The sequence below is a fragment of the Marmota flaviventris genome, chromosome 19, assembly GCF_047511675.1.
Source record: "Marmota flaviventris isolate mMarFla1 chromosome 19, mMarFla1.hap1, whole genome shotgun sequence".
NCBI lineage: Eukaryota > Metazoa > Chordata > Mammalia > Rodentia > Sciuridae > Marmota > Marmota flaviventris.
This window is the reverse complement of record NC_092516.1, coordinates 5,494,235-5,510,393: the sequence shown is the minus strand read 5'-3', so window position 1 is coordinate 5,510,393 and position 16,159 is coordinate 5,494,235. Positions and strand designations below refer to the sequence as shown.

The following is a 16,159-nucleotide window of genomic DNA, read 5'->3' as shown; positions in this document are numbered from 1 at the left end:
AGGACAAGCAGAACTTGCTCTCTTACTCTGGCAAGGGAAAGGCATTTGGGGAAGGTGGAAGAACCCGAGCATGATGTGGAGGTGGGAGTGTACTGGTGTAATGGGGGGAGTGCATGGGGTAGTGGGTAGGGCAGGAGAGCACAGTCAGCTGAGGCAGGGACCAGCAAAGAGGGCTTCCAAAGCCAGGCCTTGTGGGCATACTTGGAAGGGGCCCAGGGCTCTGTGCCATTCCTGGCAAAGCCTTCCCAGATGCAGTTTACTGAGCAACTGCCACACACCGGGTGGGCACTAGGCAGGATCCAGGGAGTAGCTCCTCTCAGCTCTGTGCTCCACAACCTGGGCTCCAAGGGTCCTGGGGTGACATATGTAGACCACACTTATGAAGGGGATGAAAGACAGCACAGGGCAGAGAAGGTGCAACCAGGGACAGGCAGAGAAGACAGTTAGGGACTGTGACAGAAACAATGCCAGTGAGAGTCAAAGAAGACAGCCAGGGACAAGGACAACTATAGATTAAGAACATAAAGAGGGCACAGGAAATGGAACAGGACGGAGAGCAGGTCTCAGAGATGAAGGTCAAGGGAAATACCTCTCCACCCCACAGTGCTGCGAGAAAAGGCAGGGGCCTGGGTTCAAACCACTGATGAGCTCTGTGACTTGGGCAAGCCCTGAGCCTGCTGAAGGAGGATGAGGACAATGGGACAACAGTGCCACTCACAGGTGGGTTACTGGGGCTCAGGACACAGCACCCCATGGAGGCAGCTGAGCCCTCTGGAACAGTACTTTAAGGCTAAGTCCTAACAGGAATCCATAGTATGACCTGAAGGGCTGGCCCTGCAGGGGATGCAGCCTCCCTGCAGTGGCCCTGTCCTGGCTGGGCAGGAGCAGACTTGTGAAGGAGGTGCAGGCGCAGGCGGCAGAGGCCATCCATCCGAGGGGCTGGCGTGCCCCCTAGTGGCCACCTGCCCCTTCACCGTGGCCCCAGGAGATCCTCAGCTAGGCAGTGAAGAGGGGCACTCCTGGGGCAGCAGCCCCACTGGATTTCCTCTCAACCTGAGGGCTCAGTGTTTGGAACCTACTGCTTAATGAACAACCCAGAAAAAAACAATCGGTAAGGACTAGGAAATTCACCTTCCAAAAAGGCAGAGAATAGGGTCCCTCCAAGTGTGAACCATGGGCCTAGAGGAGTCTACTGTTGGGAGCCTTCTACTTCAGGAGAACTCCCATCACCTCTATCGCTGCCACCCCTTCCACTCCTTCCTCCAGGCCCTGGCGCCAGGCCCTTGCTACCTACCCATTCTCTACTAGTGTCCTCAGGTCCAGCACAGCACCAAGGCCGCCCACATCCCCAGATCCCATGGTCTTCCTGGGCTCTGGTGCATGGCCATGCTGGGGACCCTCTGTCCTAGGTCCAGGCACCACCCTGCCTTAGCTCTCTACCTGCCACCTTCTGCTTGTAGGCTTTGGATCCTTCTTCCAATGAGCTGTCATTTCCTCCTGGAGGCACTCCTGGCCTCTGAACAAAAACCATGCCCACCTTTCCACCTTCAGCTCTGGGCACCACCAGGGCCAGAGACTTAGGTGACGCTTCATTTCCACAGCTTCAGGTACTTAAGCTCAACAACCAACAATCACTCTAGGAGTACCCAGAACATCCACACAAGGTGCCCTTCTGGCACCTTGTGGCACCTACTGCTCATGCCAGTCTCAGTGCAGGGGCTCTTCCTGGAGCCCAGGAACCAGTCTCATGATGTCCACTCCTTTCTCAATCCACCACTTAGCACTCAGCGCTCCTCCCTGTGGCTGTGCGTGTCTGCCCTGGTTTCTACCACCCCTAGCTAAGGAATTATTCTTTCCATCCCTTAGAAAGTTGTCCAACATCCAGTGTTGGACACTGCCCATCTGCCATGCTCTGTCCACACAGCAGCCAGGAAAGCACTCAAAACAAAACTGCTCACCTCACACCACCAACTGCCTTCTGACTTTTTAATTTTTTTCATAGTTGTAAATGTACAGCATGCCTTTATTTTATTTCACATGGTGCTAAGGATCGAATCCAGTGCCTCACACATGCTAGGCAAGTGCTCTGCCTCTGATCTACAGCCCCAGCCCTGCCCTCTGACTTTTAACGCTTTGATGCTTTCCTGTTGCCCCTGAGGCCTGGGTACTTGTCTCCCGTGGCGTCCAGCCAGGTACCTGCCCCAGCAGCTTGCTCTGTCCTCCCTGTTCCCAGGATTACTCCCCACCCTAGACCTCTGCTCCACAGCCCCTGCTTAAGGCCAAGCTTCCCCAGCCTCTCTGACAAACTCAAAGTACCACTTCCCTTTCAGAGGTAGGTCCCAGATCATAACTTGCAGTTCATCTGTACCACCCATGGAAGGTGGCCATGTCCAACAGCATGGGGCTGCCACAGAACCCTGCATATGGAAGCTACCAAACATGAGCCTTGAGTTTGGATAAACCATTAAGGCAGTAGCGTAAGGCTGATTCGAGGACAGGATGGAGCTAAATCGCAAAGGCCAGGCACCAGCAGTGGGCAGCTGCTCAGGCCCATTCTGATAGAGCCCAAGTGGGGTGGAAGCTTACAAATGTCCCATTTGACCTCATTGCCCTTTGGCTTCATAAATCCTGCCACACCTGCAAGGACAGGCACGGCTGGCCCTGTGCAGAGGCCCACAGACTCACTGCCTACTTACCTTGCATGCCGTGCCCACAAGCGCTCCATCCCGGCTCCAGACAACACTCTGCACCAGGTCCCCATGGGCCTCCAGCTCTGCAGAGAAGCAGCCAAAGTCAGGCCCCAGCTCTTCTCTCAGAGAAGTAGGCTGGGGCAGGCCTGGGGCAGGCCTGGTGTAGGGTAACTCCCAGGGTTAAGGCAGCAGCAGCAGCAGCAGCAAAAGGGTCCCACTCAGCTAGGAAGAAACAGGCAGCAGCTCCCTCCAGACAGGAGGCATGTATACCAGGGGCTTCTTCCTACAACTCTGCCCTTGTCAGGTCACATCTGTACTCAACAACCTCCTGTGGCTCCTTGTTCCTCAGCCTGGCTCTCACTTCCTACCAGGCTCACTTCCGCTCACTCTGCCATCCCTACTGGGTCACCGCAGCCCTGGACCTCTGCTCCTGCCAACTCCACTCTCTTCCCCTAGCAAGGGTTTTCAAATACATCCATCCACATGTTCTTTGAAACTCTTCCTGTTGTGGGTTGAATCATATCCCTGCAAAAGATGCTGAAGTCCTAAGTCCCAGTACCTGTGAATGTGACATAATTTGAAACTGGGTTCTTTTAGGCTGGGGTAGCTCAGGGGTAGAGCTTGTGCTAAGCAGGTGAGAGGCCCTGGGTTAGAGATCCAGCATCAAAAAGAAAAGAAAAAGGAATATTGTTTCTTTGTAATGCAATATAACTGGTATGCTTATGAAAATGGGAACTTGGGAGAATGGGAAAAATGGGAACAAGACAAACACGAATGGAGGGAAAGAAGGAAGATAGACACCTACAAATCAGGGAGCTCTAGAGGCAAGCCCTGGAACAGACCTTCCCACAGCCTCGTGAGGTGCTGATCATGCCTATACCTCAATCTGCCTCCTAAACCCCAGAACTGTTAGATAATAACTCCTGATATTTTACACCACCCCATTTGTGGTTCTTCGCATTGGCAGTCTTAGACACTAATACCCTCCACTTCTCAGTGGGAGAAGCAATTAGTGACTCTCTTCCAAAATACAGAAGCTGGAAGGCATGTTAGTGTGTGACCTGGGTCCCAAGTCAGGTCAGAAAATGCACTATGCTTCCTCTCTGTTCCCTTAGGGCACTCGAGCAGCCATCAAGAGACCCACAAGGGGAGCAACTGAGCCTTCCTGTCCACAGCCAGCACCTTGTGAGTTAGTTGTCTTGGAAGTGGCTCCCCCAGCACGGGTCAAGCCTTCAGACAAGTGCATCCTCAGGAGAACCGAGCCAGAACTGCCAGGCTTAGCCACTCCCACATCCCTGCCCCTCAAAGACTCTGAGGTAATAAATGCTTGTATTTGTTTTAAGTATCTAGTTTTGGGAAATTTGTTCCAAAGCAATAGATAACCACCAAGGTTCCCTCCCCTGGACTAATCCCAGTTCTACTACCCACGAGTGCCACAGCCATGGCCAAGTTATCTGACCTCCTGAGCAGGAACTGACACATTCCAAAGGAGCTGCTGTGCAGACAGATGTGCAGGCCCTCAGCACAATGTCAGGCACACAAAAAGAGCCTGGGAGGGGTAGTATGGCTGCGGTTGCTCCCTAACAAGAGGCAGGCCTCATCACCTCCACTGTCACTTCCAGGGTCAGGATGGTCTTCTAGGCCACCCCAGAGGCTCACCAGGGCAAGACCTACACCTTATATTTCACTTTTCCTTTCCCCCATGGCACAAAATGACTTCATGGTGGGCACTGGCTGAATTTTCAGTAACTGAGGCATTGGAAAGGACTCCCTAGGACACAGGCTGTGCTGACAGCCCTCTATAGTGAGCTCAGTCCACTCCCAACACTGGCATATCACAGGTCTCAGCTGTAGGCTGCCAACATCACCATCACTTAAACACTGAGGAATCGGACCCAGCACTGTGACCTCTCCATGGGGATTGAGGGAGGAGACACAAGCACCTATGGGAGGGGTGCTTTAAAAAACAAAACCTCCGCTTCCAGGTGGGAGGGCAGGGGTTTGTTTTCAACACTGAAAACAGTTCTAGGGGTTGGAATGTGCGGCTGAGTGGTAGAGTACTTGCCTGGCATGCAAGAGGCCCTGGGTTCAACCCCCTACCCCTGACACACACTCAAAAAGAAAGATATTTATAAAATTTTTTTTCAAGCAATAACAGTATAAGGAAGTTATGTAGAAAAATGGAGGAAAACAATAGAAAATAAAATAGCTAAGAAATGAAAACAGATGCCTATGTGGAGAGGGACAGATGCTTATCTCATAAGGCTTACAGAAGTTGCACTGTGCAACTTTTTTATTTTGATACTTTTTTATTTTTATATTTTGATACAAGGGATTGAACCCAGGGGTGCTTCATCACTGAGCCACATCCCCAGCCCTTTTTATTTTTTTTTTAATTTTTTAGTTGTGGAGGGACACAATACCTTTATTTTATTTATTTATTTTTATGAGGATCGAACCCAGTGCCTCACACATGCTAGGCGAGTGCTCTACCACTGATCTATGACCCCAGCCCCCTTTTCATTTTTTTTGAGACAGGGTCTTGCTAAGTTGCTTAGGGCCTAAGTTTCTGCTAGCTTTTAACCTGCGATCCTCCCGTCTCAGCCTCCCAAGACTCTGGGATTATAGGCATGTGCCACCGCGCCTAGCAAACTTAGTGTGTGTGTGTGTGTGTGTGTGTGTGTATTGCTAAGGATGGAACCCAGGCCCTCATGTGTGCTAGGCAAGTGCTCTGCCACTGAGCTAAACAACCAACCCTGCTATATTTTTCTTTTTAAAAATTTTTTTATGTATTAAGGATTGAACCCAGGGGCACTCTACTACTGAGCTCCATTCCTAGGCCTTTTTAAACATTTTATTTTGAGGGAGGGTCTTGATAAGTTGCCAAGGTTGGCCTTGAACTTGTCATCCTTCTGCCTTAGCCTCCAAGTTGTTGGGATTTCAGGACTGCACCACCATGCCTGGTCCTAATACGAATTTTAAAAGTCATATTATTGAAACAACATGCCAGGCATGGTGGTTCATACCTGTAACCCCAGCAGTTTGGGAGGCTGAGGCAGGAGGATCACAAGTTCAAAGCCAGCTTTAGCAATTTGGCAAGGCCCTAAGAAACTTAGTGAGACACTGTCTCAAAAAATTAAAAGGGGGGCTGGGGATGTGGCTCAAGCGGTAGCGCGCTCGCCTGGCATACGTGCAGCCCAGGTTCGATCCTCAGTACCACATACAAAACAAAGATGTTGTGTCCGCCGAGAACTAAAAAACAAATATTAAAAAAAAAAAATTCTCTCTCTCTAAAAAAAAAAAAAAATTAAAAGGGGATCTGGGGTTGCAGGTCAGTGGCAGAGCACTTGCAGAGCACATGTGAGGCACTGAGTTCAATCCTCAGCACCACATAGAAAAATAAAGTTATAAAAAAAAGGTTTAAAAGGGAGAGGGGGCTGGATGTGTGAGGCACTGGGTTCAATCCTTAGCACCGCATAAAAATGAAACAAATAAAATAAAGGCATTCTATCTACTTTTTTTTTGGTGCTGGGTGTGGAACCCAGGGCCTTGTGCATGCAAGGCAAGCACTCTACCAACTGAGCTATATCCCCAGCCCCTATCTATCTACTATTACAAAAATTAAAAAAAAAAAGGGGGGGGGATGGGGATATACCAAAAAAATAAAACAAAACAACAACAAGGAAAGAAAGGGCTATCCAGGGCACCAGGGAGGCCACACCTGTCAGAGACTGCTGCTTGGCTGCGTCCCAGACCTTCACGGCTCTGCCTGCTGAACTCGCCAGAACGCCATCTGTGGTGGGGTGAAATTGCAGTACTTCCACTGGCAGCGCTTCAGGGCCCAGCACCACTCCAGGCACTGAGGGGAGGGCCTGGCCAGGACCTGGCAGCCGCCACAGCTTCACCTGTGGAAGAACTGAGTTTGTAAACCAGGGCTGCCCCTGGCCCCAGAGAGGTCCCATGCTGAACAAGGCCAGTCCACAAAGAAAACACCCTTTGGCTGGTCAGGGGCACCTCACCCACCTCAGCTGTTCGGGTTGGGGGCTGCATATTCTATGTCCTAGGGAGGGAGGGAACCCAGTTCAGAGCTCACAGGGTGTGACCAAAGGTTGGTCAGAGTGGGGACAGGGGCTCTGCTGTCCCCTTCAGTCTCTCACATCACCCAGACTCCTTCCCTTGGGCAATAATATGGTGTAAAGGCTAGTCACCACCATAGCTGCGGGCAGGTACTCAGGGCCCAAGGGCCTGAGGAAGGGGAGCAAGTGAAGACCCTGTGGGAGTTCAGAAAGTTGGGGTAGGTGGGACATGACCAGCTCTTCCAAATGCTCCACTCACCGTCCTGTCAGCAGAGCCCGTGCCCAGAAGGAAATCATCAAAGGGAGAGAAGTCCAAGTCAGTTACCAGGTCTGTGGGGGAAGAATGCATGAACTTGCTGTAATGTCCTGTTTCCAACTCAGCAGGATCCACCCCAGGCCGGAACCAAAGCTCAAGTCTATGGAGGTAACACCTTCTTCCCAGACAGAGGTAAAAGCGAGAGCCCTTCTAGATACCATGGGAGCAAATGCCCTCGGCCCCTCCTGCGACACATGTCCACCACAGCCCTGCTGTCCCAGGGTGGTCAAAGGCATCAGGAGGCTCACAGGAAAATGAGCAGGAAGCTCCTCAGGTTACCAGGCATCTGTGTGGACATAGTGGCCCAATCCAGGCCTCTCAAGGCAGCACAGACTTCAGTTGCAAAAGGTCCCAAGTCACCCAACAAATACTTCCTTGGCTGAAGCAAGCAGAAGTTAGTCTCAGGTTGCTGGTACAGGACATGGGGGCACTCAAAGTCAGCCAGAGTCCAAAAGGGAAACAAGGCTGGTGATGTGGGCTGGAGCTGGAGGATGGGGAGGGTGGATGGTGGACAAGACTGTGGGCCAGCATCCCTGTTACCTGCCGTAGGGCTGAGCAAGACAGTTTCCTCATAGCCAAAAGAGACAAGAGAGGATAGCTATGGAAAAGCACCCCTTAGATAGCCCTGCCTGTATTCCCAGCCAGCAGGCCCACACTAGCCCTGGGCCCAGAGGCAAGAACCCCTGCTACCCTGATCTTGGGGCTCCTCTCTGGGCAGGGCAGGTGTTAGGCCAGAGATAGCAGATGGTGTGGGCAGCCTGGCATCTCCCACTGGAAAGGGATGTGGTAACATAGCTAAGTAGTCTGAGTGCATCTGCACTGAGTCCTCACCTGCACAGACTTCATCAAATCTTTATAGGCAGTAGGCAACATCGCCCCAATTGGAGGATAAGGATACCACCACCCAGAGAAACACAGCTATCAAGGGCGTAGGTGTGGCTGAAGGTCACAGTATCTTACCCAGCTGGAGCAGGTATAGGCTCCAGCCTCTATCACACCACCCACACCCCAGGACCACTGAAGGTGTCCCAGTGGCCCCACCTCACTGGCTGCTGGACTAAGGGCAGACATGCCCCCGAGATGAGAAAATGGAAGAGCCTCTGCAGGTGGGGAGCCCCCAGAGGCAGAGCAGCAGCCAGGGCCCAGTCTCTCCTACCAATGGCACTTATGTGAATGACACCTGGTACTTCTAGGGCAGGTTCTGAGGGAGCTGGAGCTCAGCTACCCCATAGATGAGTGGTCCAGCATCTGTTTATAGAATGCTAGTGATGGCGGGGCTTACCACCTTTCAAAGACATCACCCACCAACTTGGGTGGCTCCACCATGGATACAAAGCATCGAGAAGTAAACATGAAGCCAGGCCCAGTGTGGTGCACACCTGTAATCTCAGCTACTGAGGAGGCTGAAGCAGGAATATCATAAACTCAAGGACAGGCTCAGCAACTTAGAAAGACCTGTCTCAAAATAAAATTTAAGAAGGGCCAGGGATGCAGCTCAGTATACAGCACCTGTCTAGCATGAGACCCCCTTGGTTTGAACCCAAGTACCACCAAAAATATATATATTCATACACACACACACACACACACACACATACACACACACACAGGATAAGTTATGTTATAAGATGAATAAGGTAGAAAATGTGTGATCCTGAAAATGATGGCACCTGGGCAGGACTCATGAGTCCACTCAGTCCATCTGTTAGAGTGGGAAAAACTGGGCACTAGAGCAATCATAATCCATATACTCAGTCATCTTAGTTGATCTATTTAATCCCCAAAATGTAGAGGAAAAAAAAAATCACAAACTGCTAATGTTCTCAATCAAAAGCTATAACCTGAACCAGGCACAGTGCACACCGATAATCCCAGAGACTCGGGAGGCTGAGGCAGGAGGATTGCAAGTTCATAGCCAGCCTCAGCAATTTAGCAAAACACTTAGCAACTCAACAAGACCCTGTCTCTAAATACAAAAAAGGAATTGAGATGTGGCCCAGTGGTTAAGCGCCCCTGAGTTCAATCCCCAGTGCCAAAACCAAAAACCAAAACCCCCCAAAACAAAAGCTACAATGTGGACAAAAACAAAAATGTAAAAAATCTTGGCCCTCATGGTCCGGTCTCTACTGGTATCTTTTTTTTTTTTGATATTTATTTTTTAGTTCTCGGCGGACACAACATCTTTGTATGTGGTGCTGAGGATCGAACCCGGGCCGCACGAATGCCATGCGAGCGCGCTACCGCTTGAGCCACATCCCCAGCCCCTCTACTGGTATCTTTAGATTAACTCTTATCACTCCAGTACTGAGAACTGGTTTATTATTAGTCATTATTGCAAGATACAAAAAAAAAAGACCTTATGCCAGACAGTGGCAAATGCCTGTAATCCCATCTTGGGCAACTTAGCAAGACCCTGTCTTAAGATAAAAAATAAAAAGGGCTGGAGATGTAGCTCAGTGGTAAAGTGTCCTTGGGTTCAATCCCCAGGACTGAGGGGAAGAAAAAAGGTAGGGTATTACCTACTTTAGCATTTCAGGACCACACAGTCTCTGTCAACTACTTCACTCTGGGCAGGAGGTATAACTCGGTGAGACAGCAGGTATTTGGTGTGCCCAAGGCCCTGGGTTCAATCCCCAGCACAAAACAAAGCAAAACTACTCAACACCACAGTTAATACAAGAAAGCAGCCCAAACTGCAAGTCAGTGAATGGGTAAGGCTATGTTCCAATAAAATATTTATGAAAACAGGTGGCTGGCTGGATATGACAACAATGTACAAACGACTGCTACAGAGGCAGAAGGTAGATCAACAGTGGCCTGAGGCTGTGGTGCCTAAGGTGGAAGCAGAAGGAATTCCTCCAAAGGAATCTTCTGGGGGAGGATGTAAATATTCTGAAACTGAACTGTGGTACACACAATTCTAAAACTTTGATAAAAAGCATCAATTATTCACTTAAAACGGCAATGTTTATATAGTATGTAAATGATGCCTCAATAGTTGTTTTTAAAAATTTAGATGAGGGGCTGGGGTTGTAGCTCAGTGTGAGGCCCTGGGTTCAATCCTCAGCACCACATAAAAAGATAAGTAAATTAAATAAAGTATTCTATCCATCTACAACTACAAAAAATATTTTTTAAAAATTTAGATCAGAAAACACAGATGAAGTTAGGCACAGTGGCGTACTTCCGTAATCCCAGCAGCTCAAGAGGCTAACACAGGAGGATCACAAGGCCAAAGCCAGCCTCAGCACCTTAGCGAGGCCATAGGCAACTTAGTGAGACTCTGTCTCTAAGTACAATACAAAAAGGACTAGGGATGTGGATCAGTGGTTAAGTGCTCCTGGGTTTAGTCCCCAGTACAAAACAAAAACAAAATACAACACAGACAACTTAGCACCTAGTATTCTGGATAAATATTGGCTATGGCTATTAACTGCCTTCATTGTCACTATCAGGATTCCTGCAGTGAGCAGCCTACCCAGTCAAAGTATCAAGGATCTTCCCCACTTCCCTCATCCCAAGGCCTCCCAATAGGCTGCCAGGAACATAGCAGAGTGCTTGGGCCCAGAGCTGCTGCAGCTGGACAGAGGAGACAAAGCCAGTCTGGCCAGTGTTGCCTTGTTCTAAGGAAAGCAAACTGTTTCCTCAAAATGGGCAGGCTGCCAAGCGCTCTAGAAGCAAGCTGCAGCAGACATCAGCTCTGTGTGAGGGCCTACCTCTGACCCAGCAGCCCAGCGTGGCCACCTCCTTGGAGGGCCCTGAGTGGCCTGACTGCAGAGGATGCCTGGGGTGAGAGATGCCCCACAGGGCTCCAGGAGAAGATACAGGGCTAGGAGGCACACAGGAGTGAATCCCCCACATCGTGTCTCTGTCCACAGTGACAGAGAGCCAACCTAACCCTGAAGTGCACACCTCCCTCCTTCAGGTTAGAAAACCTGGAATGTCCAGCTCCCCACCTCTCTTCCTGGACCAGAATTCTAAACTAGCCTTCTGAGTCCAGCCACTTTGCAGAACACAGTGAGGACTATAAGCCATGGGACCAGGGGGCCATGGGACCACATGTATAGCAATCCCTGACCCCAGGAAGGGCCATTTCTAGGCTTCCTGGGTCAAGCACCCACTCACCTGAATGACAGCCCAGGTAGGCCACATGTCTCTTGTCTTCTCCTTGGCCTTCCAAGGCCATGATGCCCAACATACCTGTTAAGCAAACACAGGGCTCTTTGACTCTGAGACTAATGGGGACTACCTACCTCCCTGCTCAGGGCTCCCAGAGGAGATAAAAACCAAAAACTCAGCCTAGGACTTCTCCAGAGCCTCTATAAGTTCATATCCCTTTGAACATAGTGGCCCAGAGTTAGGTTACACCCCACACAAGAACCATCTGTGCATCAGATACACAGATGCCACTGAAAAAAAAGAGGTTTTGTTTTTCTTACATTGTGAGCCATATAAAAGATCAGCTTTGGGCTGGAGATGTTGTTCAATGGTAGAATACTTGCCTAGCATCCATGGTTTAATCCCCAGTGCCACAAAAGAAATAAAAAATAATAATAAGGTCAGTGTGGGGCCACTGGCTGCCACCTCTTCCACCTTTACCTGGAAAAGAAACCAATACCCCAAAGTAGAAGTGTTGAGTGACTAAGAGAGAGGTTGAGGCTAACAGTATATATAAATCTTTGGATACAGCTCTGCCTAAAGCTCCTGACTTCTCAGACAAGCCAAAAAGGTTATCACGAACAGCCAAGGGTGTCCCAACTCATGCAAGGGCTTTTTAAATCTTTGCACTCTTATTAACCCCAGCTACTCCAGGCCCACAGACCAAAAATAAGTAGCCCATGGGGAGGGCGGGAAACAGAAGCATCAGTCCTCTTTCTACCCTCCTGGGCATACTCTTTTTTTTTTTAAATATTTATTTTTTAGAAGCAGTTGGACACAATACCTTTATTTTATTTATTTATTTGTATGTGGTGCTAAGGATTGAACCCAGGGACTCGCATGTGCTAGGCGAGTGCTCTACCACTGAGCCACAACCCCAGCCCCTGGACATACTCTTGATGACCACAATCACTGGTTTATATAAAAGTACACTGTATTATCAGGATCAATAGTTTATAATCCCAGTGACTTGGGAAGATCTTAAGTTCAAGGCCAGCCTCAGTAATTTAACAAGGCCCTGTATCAAAATTTTAAAAAATAAGTAATAAAAAAGACTGGGGATGGCCGGGTGCAGTAACGTACACTTGTAATCCCAATGGCTTGGGAGGCTGAGGCAGGAGGATCACAAGTTCAAAGCCAGTCTCAGCAACTTAGTAAGGCCCTAAGCAACTTAGTGAGACCCTGTCTCAAAATAAAACATAAAAAGGAGGGGTTGAGGAGTAGCTCAGCTGGCAGAGTGCTTGCCTAGCATGCACAAGGCATTAGGTTCAATCCCAGGCCAAAAACAAAAAAAACTGAGGGATGCAGTTCAGTAGTAAAGTGCCCCTGGGATCAATTCCTAGTACCTTAAAATAACAACAGGAACACCTTAATTAAAATCAATCAGGGCTGGGGTTGTAGCTCAGCGGCAGATCGCTTGCCTTGCATGTGTGAGGCACTGGGTTCAATCCTCAGCACCACATAAAAAATAAAATAAAGATAGTGTGTCCATCTATAACTAAAAAAAAATTTGAAAAAAAAAATTGGGCTGGGGTTATGGCTCAGTAGTAGAGCCTAGCACGTGTAAGACACTGAGATCATAAAAATAAAGGTCCAACAACAACTAATAAGATATTTTTAAAAAATTGATCAGATTACTGCATACCGACTAGTAAGCAGGTGTCTAAGCCCTGTGAGGCACTCACCTGAGCCCTTTTACCCCAAGACACTCCAAATCTCTGGTCTGCCAAGTCCCATGTCCTCCCTGTAACCAAGTCCACCCCATACCTGGACGGTCAGAGTTGAAGGCAATCAAGGTACAGCTCGATTTAATCTGGTTCCCACATGAGGGGGTGGTTCCTGCACGAATGTCATTGATCCAGGCCTGAAAATAAAGAATAAGAAATGTGTGGTAAAGGCCAGATTTCTACTCAAGACTAAAGCAGTGGGCAGAGGAAAACTCTACTCTAAAGCTGCAGCATTAGAGATGCATTATTTAGATCAAACCCTGTTCCCATTCACGCAGTCCTTTAGGAAATGCAAAATGTTCTTGAAATAACCTAAGTCACTAAGGGGGGTGATTTTGCTTATAAGTCAGTTCCCTAAAAAGGATGAAGAAGCTGTCAGAAGGAAGCCTATTTCTTTCAAAAGGGAAGGAGGGAGGGAGGCAGGAGGAGGAGGAGTGAGTAGCTAAGACAGAAGACGGCTCAGCTTCCCTAATGGTGCTGCTGAGGGCTCTGCCAGGGTTCAGGGACCCCTCCAAGCACTGGGAGAAAAGCACCCATTCTCAACAGGGAAAACTGAGGCTTGGCCTTATCAGAATATGCGCTTCCATTAAGTGTCCTAAATGAGTGAACACCTTACCCCCACAGGCATGGGGTGCTTTTTTTGAAATGAGATCAACAAGGCCCTCATATTTCCTCTGTTGGTGTCAAAACATAGCTCCTTGTTCCTTCCTGCCCCAATGACAGAGCACTCAACTTCCCAGTCCAACCACCTGCAGCATCACACCTAAATTTCTTACTTCAAAGTTCACTTGCCACCAGTAAAATATCAGTATCATCTTTATTTTTCCCTCCCAATTCATGTTTACCATACAAGCATAATGACAGACAGTCTCTTTGAAAAGGAGAACAGACTGCCTGTTCTCCTGTCTCCCTAATATAAATTCAAGTTTTCACTGCAATCTATGGTTCCATTAGGCGCCTCTTTCTGCACTTTACCTTGCTGGACTGAGACCCACTCAGGAGTAAGCACCAGGGCCAGCCAAGTACTCTCCAGACCCCCTGAGGAGCACTTACTGCACTGCCAGCAATGGTCTTAATGCAAGTTTAAACACTAAAAACTTCCCTCTGCCTTTCAAAGGGTCCCCACTGCACTGAAAACAAAATCCAACTTCTTCCACAGCCCCTCAGACTTGGCAGAACAGCTCTGCACTTAATTGTCACTATGCTTCCCTGATTACTGCTCTCCATCCACCTGCCTTCTTTTCAGTCCTCCACCAGACTCTTTCTCACTTCTCACCCTTTGAGCCTCAGTTGAAATCCAGGCAACCTTCCCCATCACCCTACTGAAATTAACCCCCACATCATCACCCTCCATCTTTGCTCCTCATGAGTGTCTTTCAATGCACTTATTAAAACTTGCAATGTGGCCAGGTGCAGTGGTCCATGCCTGTAATCCCAACAGCTTAGGAGGATAAGGCAAGAAAGAGGAGTTCAAAGCCAGCCTCAGCAAAAGCCAGGATTTAAGCAACTCAGTGAGACCCTATCTCTAAATAAACTACAAAATAGGACTGAGGATGTGGCTCAGTGGTCCAGTGCCCCTGAGTTCAATCTCCAGTACCCCACGCATCCCCCAAACAAACATTGCAATGCCCTTGTATATTTCTCTGCTTGCTGGCTATCTCCTTCATGTGGCTATCAGTGAGAAAGGGAAATGCGGTTGCATTTCGGTGGCCCTGGCTTGCTTTGGGCCGCGATTGGGCCACTAGAGATCAGTTCCTAAACCCAATTATTCGAGGACACTCCCAGGCCTTCCAAATAACACGGGGAGTAGCAGACCAAGGTTGGCATCATCCGTGCAGCACATCCCTCATCAGACCTGTTGCCCTGCTGGAGGTCAGAGGTACCCCCACACACAGCACTCGGCTCAGCTCTTCCTCTGAGCTCCACCTGCTCTGGCTTCCCCAGGCCCCACCCAGGCTCCGGCAGCATCACCAAGAGTAAAGGAAGAGCTTGAAGCAGAGAAAGGAGGAAGCGCTGGCGGAAACCCGAGGGAGGGCCCGCTTCTGGCCAACGGCGCCCTTCTACAGCTGCCATACTCGGACTCGCCCAGGCCAGGGAAAGAGACGCATCTCTCCCTCAGCCTGGCCCCGGGCAGAGGCGGTCCACGGCGGTCCACGGCGGCGGGGAGGAGCGGGCAGGCTCCAGCAGCTTCCAGATCTCAGCTCCCCAACGAGGCCGACCGGAAGCAGGGAAGGGAGGCAGCCTCGCAAGTCTCAAGCCTGGCCCCAGTCGCAAGGGATACTTCGCCTCAGAGGTCCCAGAGCTAGGCAGGCGGGCCAGGCAGGCCGCCGGGATCACCGAACAGCGGGGCCACGTCTGCCCTCCTAGCAGCGACGGGGCGGCCCGGGCGCCTGGGCCTGAAGGGAGAGCCCGGGGGAAGTAGGGCTGGGAAACTTGGCAAGCCGGGGCGTCCACTGAGGGGCCGGCGCAGGGGGAGGGCGGCCCGAGGGGGCCGGTGCATGGGCTCGGGGCCAGCGGAGCAGGCTCACCTCGCGGCGGGGCAGCCGGGCCTCCATGTGCCGGAACTTGGACACCTTGAAGCGGTTCATGGAGGCAGAGACCGTTTGCACACAGCTTGGGTGACCCGGGAGTCAGCTCTCAGGTGCACGCTCAGCAGCCGCGACTCCAGCTGCCTGCTGCCCCACCCGCAACCCTTGGTCCACGGTCACGCCCTGAGCGCGCCCGGCCAATCGTAGCCGTCTGCGGGCTTCCTGACCACGCCCCCAACCTCTCTCTTGGAGGGCGCGCGCCGTCGGCTCCGCCTCCCTGCCAATGGCCGCGAGGTCGTCCGCGAAGCCACGCCCAGATGCCGAGGAAGCGCCGGCGCGGGTGGGTGGTCACGTGCCTTGCGGCTTTTTGCGGGCGGCGGCGCGCGTGGGGACTTGGCTCAGCAATGGAGATTCTGCGGGCAGGATTTGTCCCAGGAGGGTTTTCAGTGTGTTAGGCGTCCCTTCCTGCACTACCTGCCTCCTCAATTAGGGAGGGCAGAAATTAGCGATTCCGGAGACAGGAAACCCGACTTAGGGGGGATATAGTTCGGTGGTAGAGTGCTTGTCTACCGTGCTCCTGGTCCTAACTTCGGGCCGCAGCAAAGAGAAAAAAAAAAAAAAAAAAAAAAAGGGTAAGCCTTTGGCCCCAGGTAACACCGATGTA

The 16,159-nt window shown here is 50.4% G+C and overlaps 1 protein-coding gene across 3 annotated transcripts in view; it reads right to left on the bottom strand.

The window, feature by feature from the left end:
• Coro7 (coronin 7) overlaps window positions 1-15,659 on the bottom strand; it is a 55,609-nt gene extending 39,950 nt beyond the window's left edge. The window contains exons 1-6 of one of the 3 annotated variants that reach the window (XM_071605827.1): window positions 15,496-15,659; window positions 13,008-13,104; window positions 11,208-11,282; window positions 7,026-7,096; window positions 6,412-6,595; window positions 2,697-2,773 (exon numbers count right to left, since the gene is read on the bottom strand). In XM_071605827.1, coding sequence (XP_071461928.1) covers window positions 2,697-2,773; window positions 6,412-6,595; window positions 7,026-7,096; window positions 11,208-11,282; window positions 13,008-13,104; window positions 15,496-15,555 — 564 coding nt within the window. In that variant the 5' untranslated portion in view covers window positions 15,556-15,659. The remainder of the gene's footprint in view (window positions 1-2,696; window positions 2,774-6,411; window positions 6,596-7,025; window positions 7,097-11,207; window positions 11,283-13,007; window positions 13,105-15,495) is intronic. The other 2 variants (XM_027940518.2, XM_027940519.2) reach the window with 2 other exon arrangements.
• Between the last annotated feature and the right edge of the window lie 500 nt (window positions 15,660-16,159).